The sequence below is a fragment of the Achroia grisella genome, unplaced genomic scaffold, assembly GCF_030625045.1.
Source record: "Achroia grisella isolate CSIRO2021 unplaced genomic scaffold, CSIRO_AGI_Agris_v1 utg780, whole genome shotgun sequence".
NCBI lineage: Eukaryota > Metazoa > Arthropoda > Insecta > Lepidoptera > Pyralidae > Achroia > Achroia grisella.
In genome coordinates this window covers 5218348-5231750 of record NW_026713020.1, presented here as the reverse complement: position 1 = coordinate 5231750, position 13403 = coordinate 5218348, and the positions used below count along the sequence as shown (strand labels likewise).

The 13403-nt window shown below is 28.4% G+C and overlaps 1 protein-coding gene across 1 annotated transcript in view; it reads left to right on the top strand.

The window, feature by feature from the left end:
* Positions 1 to 4723: 4723 nt before the first annotated feature.
* The window catches only part of LOC131850933 (delta-1-pyrroline-5-carboxylate synthase), a 34334-nt gene continuing 25654 nt past the window's right edge, over positions 4724 to 13403 (top strand). Inside the window, exon 1 of the mRNA XM_059201349.1 lies at positions 4724 to 4980. Coding sequence (XP_059057332.1) covers positions 4876 to 4980 — 105 coding nt within the window. The 5' untranslated portion in view covers positions 4724 to 4875. The remainder of the gene's footprint in view (positions 4981 to 13403) is intronic.

Genomic DNA, 13403 nt, shown 5'->3' with positions numbered 1-13403 from the left:
CCTCCATTCGCCGAACAAAACCCGCCTTAATGTAACAGCATCCATCATTTGCTATCTCCTTTTTGAAAATGGAATACGCAGATTTGTTTTACTCTGTCTACGGTTTTGTACTTTCAAATGCATATCACCCTTTTTTTCATTACACTGGACAAATAAACATCACTACAGATATTGAAGCAGGTTTTTAAGAGTATAAATTAAATATAGTAATACGCATATTAATTTAATTATATACTTAGAAATATACTCGCGTTACCGTTTTATTTATTTATTGATTCTTTATTCCATCAATGCTGACATATAAAAGTATAAAGTTTTATTATTATTATATATATATTTAGATATACTAGTAGTATACTAAACGTATTTTATGTGTCTGTATCAGCTTATAAAACGCATTATATATGTGTAAATGTATGTACTACCTGATAATATGATAGTAATGAAATGAAATGAAATGAAATGAAATGATGATTATCGCATGCTTCTTATTTGATATAATTACAGTAATTATTTATATAAAAAAACATCTATTAAAAAGAGCAACACACAAATTTCTTGCTCATTCTACTTGTGATGAATCTGCATTCCGAATGAGTGGTAGAATCAAAATATGACTATTGGAAAGTGCTTGTAATGAGGTTATTTGAATAAAGATTATTTCTATTTCTATTATCTATATATAGGTACATTTAGCCTATTATTCTTAAATATAAATATTATAACCGTGCCGAAGTGTAAAGGAGGTTGCAACACAAATTATAAATTATTTATCAACGTAGTCTGGGTGCGATGTGTTTATTTTATACAGTGATAATAAGCATGCATTTGCATTGCACTATATGCATTTGTTGGAACGTGATCAGTTAATTGAGGCAATTGTACCTACATGTTTTGCAATTGTGTCTCTTTTAGACCTATGACGTAGTTATAACCTATTTGTGTTATAAATGGTACTACTAGGTGAATTAAGTGTTGCAAACTTTTTATACATTTTTAGAACTTACGTGTCTTATTCTATCTATATATATATAACTCAAAGGTGACTGACATAGTGATCTATCAACGCACAGCCCAAACCACTGGACGGGTCGGGCTGAAATTTGGCATGCAGATAGATGTTATGACGTAGGCATTCGCTAAGAAAGGATTTTGAATAATTCTATCAACAAGGGGATAAAATAGGAGATGAAAGTTTGTATGAAACTTTGTCAATTTTAAACAGATTGGGCTGAGACTATGCATGCATAAAGCTACTATGACGTAGGCATCCCCTAAGAAAGGATTTTGATAAATTCCACCCCTATGGAGATAAATTAACGTGAGCAAAGCCGCGGCCAAAAGCTAGTTATACAATATGTCTTTTTTTACATATAATTGTCACTTTCCCTATATTTAACTTAACGTATGTAACGTAAATGATTATAAGATATAGAGATAGACAAAACGATATCGTTTTGTCTTAATTTTTTTTAATATCTTTTATATATCTATTTTACTGTCTCTCTAGTTATCTACAGTCTCTCTATATTGTTTCATCTTTAAATTAGTTTAGAATTAAAGATTTTAATTAAATTAAGACAAAACGATATCGTTTTGTCTTAATTTTTTTTATATTAAAATACTCCTTGTCCTAAAAATAGTCCATTGGCGGAAGATGATTGTTAGTAATGCGGACTATTGACCGCATTACTAGCAAAGTATCATCATGGACAAACTGACCTAACCTCATATACATCTTATCAATCGTTAGCACAGGCGGGTGCACCATACAATATCCAGAATTCTAAAAAAATAGTCAATATTTATTGACGTTAGTAAAGAATGAAGATCTACCCTTAAAACATTTAGCTTCATACGAAAGAATAAAAATCTCATAAAACCTCGAATATACGGGCTCAATTTACCTCTCAAACCTCGTACATCATTGTATTTTGGTCCATATACGAAGTCCTTATACCAACGTACAAAAATCTTGTACATCTTTGAAGATTCCTGTACGGTTGGTATTTCTTTCAATACTAGAATATAATTTAAGTAACACATAATACGGAATCAATTATTGAAATAAAAATATAACAAACAATTGAATTCATACATATAAACACAATGAAATTAGTATGGAACAATATAAATGCACAATCAAGAAACAACAATTGAATCCTATATTACTCATTTATATATTTCAGATAGATAATGCTAGCCTTAACTATATTTACTTAGCAGAAGTGTAAGCTAGTTGAAAAATCTATAAAGAATTAATTAACAATTTAATAAAGAATTTTCTAAATATATGGACTCAATTATAGATGCTTGTCTTCACTTATCCTTATGTAATATGAACTTACAAATTAAACATTCTCACCTGCTTCCAGGGATGCCAACCTTGAAACATTTAGGATCGTTTGAAGTAAATAATAATGTAATAAAATGTCGCCTATTACCTCAACTCGGTTGTCTAACCTGTTATATTGTTCATTAACCAGTACTGTAAACTGGAACTGGAACAAAGATTAAAATTTTAGTACAAAAATATCGTACCTGTAAGAGGAATTTTGTACGGTTAGCACCCCTGACTGTTTAGTAGAGAATACGTACCAACATCATAAGCTTATAACATTGTAGTAATTAATTAGATCTTAGGTGTGACTTACGGAAAATGAAAACACGACCTTATGCTAAAGGGATATGATTTGTATTCCGTTGTTGAAATTGTGTGAAGAAATCAATATAGCTTCCAATTGGCTGTAATCCTAGCCCGGAACAAGCAAAAATATGATGTAGGTATATGTTCATATTTCCATATTATAATTATTTCATTTAATTACTATAGTCTGATTAAAATAATAGAAGGTTATATATTGAGATAAGAGTGAATAATAGGTATAGTAATATACATATATATGTACCTACGTCTTTGTGGCAACAACTCTACTAGTACCTATGTGATAATATTTATAGTCATAGAATACTTGTTTATAACGATAATTTATTAAATTAAATAGTACAGGGTGTTACAAATTAACAGTTAATAAATATAAAAAAATGTATAATTACTATAATATGTTTTTTATTTAAATAAAGTAGCTATTGCCCGTGACTTCGTGTGTTTTCTGAGAAAGAGATACTCTATATCTGTCCTCTTGATACTATTTATTTTCGAGTCAAACATTAAGATCTATTTAGCTGTTTAGTCAAGAAAAGTAACAGACACACATATTATAATAAATGCTTAAGTATATGTCTATACTGTAGCATTTATAACAATACACAACAAACAATATGAGTTTATAATAATATGAGTGAGTTATTTATTAAAAATCTTTAATTAAAAACAGTATTTATTAAAACTCACTGATAGTGTTTATTGTTATAAAACTTAATCTGCCAGGTGTTAAATTGATCCCTAGCGTTAGATTTGGATACATCCATCGGAAGTGTTATGGCCGCGATAAAAGTTTAATCGAAAAAAATAAGTATCGAAATATGGATTATTGCTCGTGGAGTGTACCTGTATAATTATGGAATATATCTACATAAATAATTCTAAATTATACTTGTAATTCTATATTACAATTGAAAGATCCTACCCATTATTCTTAAATAAATTCTAATATGATAAATATAAAACGTACTTACTATTGAAAACAATTCAGAGCGACATCTATTTTAATAACGCTATATTTATTATGTTTTAGTATTATCTAGTATTACTATAATAAGTTTTGTATATTAGTATCCAAAATACATATGTAATTCTAGTGTTATTAGTACGAATTGATGACCCTTTTTTCACATCTAAACGACAACAAGGCAATCAATACATGAATAGATAGCGTTTTAATACATAGGATTCTTACTATCTATATAAATAAATCAAATAAAAGTGTCTGTTTGTACTTTTGAAGCAACAGCTTTCCAATAAATTAATATGGCAGGTACGGTACGTAATTTAATCAATGTATTATACATTTTAAAAAATTTCCTCGTTCGGTCTTTTTGTTTTCGCTAATCTGAAATAACTGTACCGATCATGATGAGACTTTAACTGATGTAAGGAGTAACTTGGGATAAATTTATTTTGGTAAGATTTATTATTTAATTTAAAAAATTAAATTCCACCTGGTCGAAATCGCGGGTCTATACATATTTGTAGATAATACAATTCATTAATCAAAATGTTTACATGAATCTCGCTTGGGGCTAAAAAAAGGGAATAGCAGAATGTTTCTGAGGTAGTAGCTAATAAGGTATACATATAAAAGTTAAGTTACGCTTCGCAATAGGAAGAATATAAATAATTTAATTACATATATACATAGGAAATAAAATATTAGTAATAATAATAATAACAATAGCCGTCAGTCAGTCATGGTAACAGGATAAATGCAAACAATGTTATTCACAAAATGATAAACAGGCATTTAAATACCGACATATATATACATTATATATGAGCATATACACTATTTAATGTTAATTTTGTAAGCATAATCCGATGAAAGTAAATAATCAGAATAATAATACATAATTATGAATAGTACGTAATTGATGTATTAATATAATTAAGTATAACTGAACTTGATTGAAATACATAAATAAATATTAATGTTTTATCAAATATGAACTTTGATACTACAGTGTTATAATTGTTCGCATTTATAACATCTTGTATTGCACGATAGTTTATCGGTTCGCACGTCACAAACACTCGCACATAAACCAACCCATCTATTCAGTTATTGCAATAAAATCGACTTAGAAGTACATGTTCCATTGTTACAATGGACATTGTAATGTAATTAATTGTAATAATAATTAACCGTGAATTATTTCATAATATAAATATATTTTCAGTTATTAAACAGTGTCAAAATGTTCTCTCTATGTTTGAAAAGTAAAATAAATAATAGATTAGCAAATCGTCTCAAATGTATAACGCAATCAAGGAATTTCACAGTGAAAGGAATCGACCTAAAAGTGAGTACTTAATAATTAATTTAAATTAATAACGATAAATAATTATTGTTAACCTATGGGGATTAAAAGTTATATTTTTTATTATAAACGTATACGCGCTGATAGGTATGTATCCGATGATGTATTCTAAATTTAAATATTAAAAATGAAATTAACATAATTTGAAATTGGAATTCAGCGTCATGCCACCAACGAGTGTTCTTCATATACATTCTGGACCCAGTGACCAAGTAATCACTATGTTCTGGACTTACATGTAACAATTTCGCACAATGGCAATAAGCTGATAAATAGTACTAACTACGAGTAGTCCAGTTTAGGATAAGTAATAACTTAAGTTGAAACTAGTGTCGTTAGTGGTACAATACCGTTACAGTTTAGTGGTTTTCTGTCTTGATTCCACTAACTCGTAGTTCAAGTACATAAAAAACTGCGTATTTATTTAAAATGTCATATAAATATCTTTATCAGGCTAGACTTATCTGAGAAACGGTGGCACTATGTCTACACTCATATTGAGTTTAAATGATATAAAATGTGTTCGGTAAAAAGGGTTAATATTGAGTGCTACGTTTATCACAATGGCATTAGCTTTCTTATGGCTCTGACTACCTCATATGAGGTTTAAGTTGTGAGCTTCATTATCGCTATATTAGATTTCTTCATCAAATTCTTACTCGATCGATGACTTTAAAGGTGTAGCGGTTACCTCACTAATTCATCTCTTGATGGTTATGGGTTCGAATCCCGCAATATAGAAATATTTAAATCATGAGTAAATATATATTAATATACTTATAATTCCGTTATAGTGCCTACTGCCCACATTATATCTAGTATTCATTTAGTTTGTTATTAAATTATTAAACTTAATACTTTATTATAGATACTATTTCCACTTATTCTTTCCATGTTCAGATGTGTTGTTACCAGCGATTCCGCCTGCTTTTTTGATATAAAAAATAGCCTATGTCGGTACTTGTGATGCTAGGTATTCGTGCTTTAAATATTATTAATATTCGATCAGCTGTGAAAATGTTCAAACAGACAGACAGAAAAATATATTTTTAATAAAAATATGAATTGGCTTTCAAGAATGTGACTACAGAATAGAGATTACTTTTCCTATATAGTTACCGTATATAGTTTGACGGTCTCGGTAGTCCAACGGTTTAGTACACCGACTTATTTCCGATGGTCACGAGTTCAATTCCTCACACAATACAAATAATTGTATTTCTAAATATGACTTATGATTGGTGTGAGGATTTTCTATGTGTAATGGATCGGTGGATTGTAAGGGTGTCTAAGTGGTGAAAACACGTATAGAATATGATAGTAAAATATATTTAAATACAGTTGCGAACTACCCAAAAGACAATGAAAGAATAATAATCGAAATGTATCAAAAAACATGACGTTTAAAAGGAACTGTTCTAAAAATGTACATTACAAAATAATAAAAATATCAAAAGAGGTTGCGGCGGCGGGTCGTCTATGTATGTATTTACAAAAAAATAGTATATAAGTTTTTCTATTAGTTGTACGAAGGTTGTATTGAATAGAATATAGTTAATTGTACGAACATGTTTTATACACATAACACAAGCTCCTATTTGTGACTAGATAGTATTGTATGATCTGTCGAAGGATATACCTTGAACAATTCACATAATGCCATCTATTATATCATCGTATTTACATATTACTGTTACTTTCGTCTTTGGTTTTATAAAAAATAAAGGTAAATCCTAGTAAAACCTAGTAAGCAAAACCTAATCTAATACACAGTGCCCACCTCAGAGTACATTTAGTAAATTTTGTGTCCTGAATAAAACTCGGTCGCCCTTACACCGACCTTTGTAGCGACCTTCGTAACTAATCTACAAAATATCGTACGTATAGATTTGTCGTTATCACCACAGTAACTTGTTTATTCTTAAAGTTATAGATAATACAACTCGTGCCATATAGAATTATTCTAATTAGTATAAAATTATTATCTATGCTTGTTAATAATTGTCCCCATTCGGTCAATACAATATTCAGCCTTCACAATATGCAAATAAAACGTAAATAAATATTTATTTAATTGAAAAATGTATGTCTACGTAATAACAAAACAGTTCATATGAAATGTATTTCGAGTTAATAAACCTATTCTCAAAACTATTTATGTTTTAATTTGTTATCTGCAGTATTTTAGTGGTTGATTTATTTTTTTGCATTCCATAACCCTCTAATAAGGTTTGACATAATAATATTAAATAGATAGAATATACTTTATTTGTAACACACGGTAAAGAAAATGTCATAAACAATATATTAAAGCACAATGTGTATAGTTACAATAAATTTATAATATTATACAAGTATTATGGACCCTAATGGGTACAGCAAGTTACGATGAAAGCCTTAAGGGTCTAATTATTTTGTATAATGTTTTTTTATTTATATGTAGTGAATATATATATATATATTAAGTACAATTACTGATTTTATTTTTTACAAGTTGTCTGCAATATATTCACTGACATTATAATATCAATTTTTATTAATAGTTTTTAGTTATATATATATATCAAGATTTTATCTTCTTTTATAGTTAGTCATCAAATTGTAACTCTGAATCTGTACCACACAGTAATGAAGTTGACTAAATTTGACCGAAATATACTGTATTATCGGAATTCAATAGTTATATAATGTTTTGGGGGCGACTAAACTGATTTGCAATGATTTCTAAATAATCGTGATATCCACATGAAAATCCGTTGTGCGTGATGTAAAGCGAAAACATAGACAGTCGTAATCCTCGACTTAGTTCTGTCCTGTCCGGAACAGCAACTTAATTATTTTACTTGTATTTTGTAGGTTAGAAATTTCTTGTCTAGTGAAAAATACATTAGTTAATTGATGCAAAATGAGTGGTTACTCTCCCGCTCGCCGTCTGTAAACAAAAACATTGTTGCTGTTATTCTTTTGTTATTTGTTACATTTTATTTTTTGCCATCCCATTTGAAGTTAGGTTAGGGAAAACTTGTAATTGAAATTTGAAATTTTAACAAGAATCTCTCTTTTATTTTCAGTAGATGTATTTTGAATTGACGTGGGCAAGCGGAAACTTACTTGTGGTTTAAATTGTCTGGATGTTAGCATGTGTATGTCTATGGTCCAGTTATCACTTGTGTTATATATAGTTTTGTATGATAATTTCCCAATTTCAATAAAATATACAATTAACATTAATTTATTAATGTTTATAAGTTTCTATAAATGACTACTTCAAAATATTGAAATAATAATTAAATCAATATTAATAGATAGAACAATAGAATTAAAAATAACAACACTATTCGAGTTTTCTTGAAAAAAATAAAAATTTCTAATGCATAACATAATATGCTTACCTTTCGATGGTCATGTGTTCGATGCCTCGCACTCTACAAAAATTTGTATTCATTAGTGTTCGTATCTGACTGGGTGTTTTCTATATATATTACACATATATTCGACAAATGGACTATCCAACACAAAAATATTTTTTTAAAAACAAATTCTTCAGTTTTATAATATTAAGTATAGACGCATGTGTTTATAGAAAAAGAATGTATGAATGTAGTTACATCAGTCGTCTAGTACCCATAACTGGATGGTGCTGAGTGATTTGGCCTCAGATATTATTATTATTATTAAAATAGTTGAAAGAATCACAATTAAAATTTAAACATAACTATAGAATTTTAACAACTATATCATGAACTTCCTCTTAAGGTTAGATTTTTACGGTCTAATTAAAACCTAACTTTGTACTAATTTTAATTATGTATACAACCAAGTACCTAATCTAATATTATAATTCGCTCTCTGGTAAGCAACAAAATAGTTAAAGTCCATTTTAGATATGACTTTAAAGTTTTAATGACAACTTCTAAACTTGTATTACGTAGTTCATGACTGAACTATATGTATATGTATTTTTCGCGATTTTCATATAGTATAGCATTCATATATATAGTATGTAGAAGAATGAGAACAGTATAAAAAAGTTTTATTTAATTTAGAAAAAAATAGGTCAAACAAACAGTCCTAAACTTGTTTGCTATATTGTACTTCTATATGTCTTCTAGTCAGGTATAAGTTTAATTATATGCAAAATTTATTTATAAATAATGTAAAGCAAAAACGCTGTTTTCATTTATTTATTTATCTTCTTACTTCTTCTGTAACCAAGTAATTAATTTTGATACGGTTTTCACTATATTTTGAGAATTTCTTCATTCTTCTATTCTTCTCTTCTTCCTACCTCCATCATACACATACGCAGTGCTATAAACTCGTGTGAAATTGAGATAGGTAGGTAATAATAATAAATACTACAAATTTTGGACTTTCTTCATTTAAGTACTTTAAATAACTAGATACGTAATATCGTATTTAAGTACATTAGGTTATATTATGTTTGAATATATACCTATTAAGTTGTATCTATCTCGATTATATACTCGATTAAAGCGATACAGACAGGATCACGATTATGAAACGTGATGGTATCAAGTGATTGTTGTACCGTAGTAAATAGGTACTAATAACATTTGAACATCGGCATTGCAACATAACATAATATTTGTTTATAAAGATATCGACAGATAGCGATTAGCGGCTAAATTTAATCGCATTATTAGATAACTCACTTTTATGACTCATTTTTCGCTATGGAAACTGTTATCGATTATTTATATATTAAGTACCATATGTATAATAAAAAGAGAGAGAGCCAAGCAGATCTATTATGGTTACTAGACCACTGATACCATTATACAATGTTTTATTTATATAACCAGGTATATAACATAAACAGATGTAGTCATGTATTTGTTTTGTACTGGGAATAAATCTTCGACCATCAGAAAATAAAACCAATAGTTCACGAATATGGACAAATATTTAATTAAAACTGTTGTTTGTTTGGTTATTAATGTTATTGTTATTTTGGGATTAATTATTCGATCAATAATTTAATTAGATTTTTAATAAGAAGTACTTTAATAGTATAATACAAGAACTAATTAACAATACCTACCGTACCTACCGTACCGTATAAATATTTTTCCTTGAAAATGTACTCGGCTTTATTCGAAATTGGCTAGTTCTTTAGTCATAATAATAATGTTTGTATTTCCCTTAAATATTCTTGGATACATGAACAATGTTTGTAATTATAATGACATGCATTGATAAGTACTCTCATTTAAGTTATCTTCAGAATGAGTAAATACCTCATACTCGTATGTTGTGTTATATCCCGTTGAAATAGTGTAGAAAGAAATATCTAAAGTGCTGCAATAAAGTGATTATAATTATTGTGTGTGTAATTATGTTGTACATTGGCGCGAGTGTTTTAAGAAAATTAAGCGGCAAAAGATACTACACGGTTGTCAATTTTGACAACTTTCCTATTGTTCCTAAAACTAAATATGTACAAGATGTAAGTTTTTTTATACGTTTTTATAAACATTTGGAGTTTTAGTTGCATATATTGCATGCAATATTTACTAGCTGATACGTGTGATAACACCTCGCAATTTAAATTAATATATTTTCTGTAATTATATTTATTACTAGTATTTACATAACCTAATTGTACAACTAAGAACCTAAAATTAAAAAGCTTAAAAAAATATAATATGATGACTAAAATATATTATTAAAAGGGGTCCCTTTAGGCAACGTTCCGAAGATACTGGCAGCGTTAACTCTTTGAATAGCTAATAATAATCCTCTTTTCTGTAATTATAATGTAAGTAACTATATATTGAATATTTCTTGTTAGAAAAGATGAAGCAGGATGTGATGTATTTATAATATGGCAATTATTTATGTTATTGACATTCCCACACAGCTATTTCTAGCTCGCTTTCCAACTCCATCATTTTGGCTCATCATGCCCAAATTTCTTAATAGAAACATCGTATATATCAACTTCCCTATTGTATCCTGTTGTATGATTGGAAAAATAAGAAATAAATTTACGTACTAATTCTCATAGGATATATTAGGCACGTAGAGCTACATATTATGTCGTCCATTATTTAATATTACAGCAATGGAGGTCAACAGTTAACAAATTCATGGGCTACTCCCTTAACGTGGTGTAATTTGGGTCAAGATACCTAAAACATTTACCTACTTGTAATGATAATCATCGTACATGTAAAAAAATCGAGTATACAAGTCACGTTCTGTTTTGACATTAAATATTTTTGTTTTAAATTGAATATTTTTTTGAAATAAACAATGTGAAATATGATTTGTATTGTAATAAATTCCCGTAATATTCCGTAGTGTTTCATTGAAATTGGTTTAAAAACAAAAAAATTAGAACATATAGTCAATCCGAATATCTATATATATCTATGGCTATAACCAAAACTTCATACTCGAGTTTTGGTTATAGCCATTTCTACGTAATAAAAATAATAATTCATAAGTGATATTGTTTAAATACTACATAAAACACGAATGTTATCTATCAAACTGAACTGTTAGAGGTACTGTTAACTGTTGTGTTACTGTTAAAAGTATTAGCAGAATATTGAATCTTAACTATAGATACATAGATACATTAACCTACATATATATATACATAGTATAAGTCAATAATCTATAGTTAAAGGACTGAAGGAAAGAGGGATTTATATGTACGTTAAACATATAGCATGTTGAGCGTAGTAAATAAAATTATTATCAGCGTTAATAACAACTACAATAATATGTCAAATAAAACGAGATTTTATCTAAGTACCTACTCATAAAATTATATTATTCTAAAATTATTGAGATAAGAATCAGTCACAACGTATAATTTTATCATTTATTTTTGTGTGCTGACACAAAATTTCGTGACCTTACTACGTTTAAATTTTTAGTCTTATTTCAACAAAACTTACTTCCTCTATAATAAATAAATAACTTGGATAATTAACACAGCGCCATCTAGTCCCACGGTGAGCAGTGCTTGTAGTATGGGTAGTAGACTAAACAACTGATATAAATACTTAGATATTTTTTTGTAAATCCACACATTATACATATAAAATAACCAGACCGATACAAACAGTCATACTCATAACTCATACAAATGTTTGCACCATGGGGGTAATTGAACCCGCGACCATCGGACCTAAAGCAGTGTGTTAAACCGCTAGACTACTGAGGCCGTCAAACGTATATATTTCTTGCATCACAAGCATAGTTAGAGTCAATAATAATAAGTACATAACAATTGCAACTAGGTACTCATATAGTTTGCTGTCATCGGAATGACTAATCTCTTCATTTCACTATAGGCAATAGACCTAAGTACTCTAACGACACAGTTTCTGTAACAGCGAACATTCTAGTTATTTCTATTATTTTTAATTAAATACTGCTAATATAGGTAGCTTTATTTTCTCTCTTCTTTTACATTCTATCTTCTTCTTTTTAGCTATATTATCGTAAAAGAATTCGTTTAAGGATATTCAAAATTTACCTATTTGTAAACAAAAAACAGACTTTATGTATAATATTATTTAAAACTACGTGAATACAAGTTTAAATATAGATTGATATTTTAGTTGCTATTATTTTGTTCTACTTAAAGCTTAAAATGCATTTATATATTAAAACATTTGTTTCAAACTTTAATAATAAAAAATAATAAATGCATTGTGTTAACTACATCTATCTTGAAGACGTAGCGTTGAGTATTGTGCAAATTGTCTGAGAATTCTTTGGACTCTCTGTTGAGAGGAATACGAGATAGCTTAAATTGTGAACGTTTATCAGTACTACCATTTTTAGTATGATAGGTATGTATAGGCATATAGGTATTAAAAAGTAAATATATTGAAAATTTCAATTTATTACTTACGTCATGATTATTCATATATTTTATGAGTCAACACAATTAACAAAGTTCCAGGCATTTAGGAACTTAAAAAGACATTTAAATACATAAACACACAATATGTAAATACACACATAATATATACAAAACACTTAAACAAAATAATAATAGTCATGAAAAAAAAAATGCATTTTACAAGAATCGAACCCGCGACCATCAAGAGTAAGATGGAGTGCAGAGTAAGATGCACCACCATGCCTTGTGAATTACATTTGCAAAGTAAAATTCAGTTTGTTTCTTTGTTATACTTTCACGTCAACCAATCACCATGATATTTATCATATAATCTAGCTATTGGTATGAAGAACATTATCTATTTTATTTAAATCATCAGTCCTGGTCACGTGGAAGAAGGACAAAAGTACTGGTTTATTATAAAAACAATTTATGTCTCATCGATTAAAAGTGTATTCGATGTCTTTCTGTGTTGCAGTAAATTAATATTTATACATAGTAAGTATTCTTGTTATGC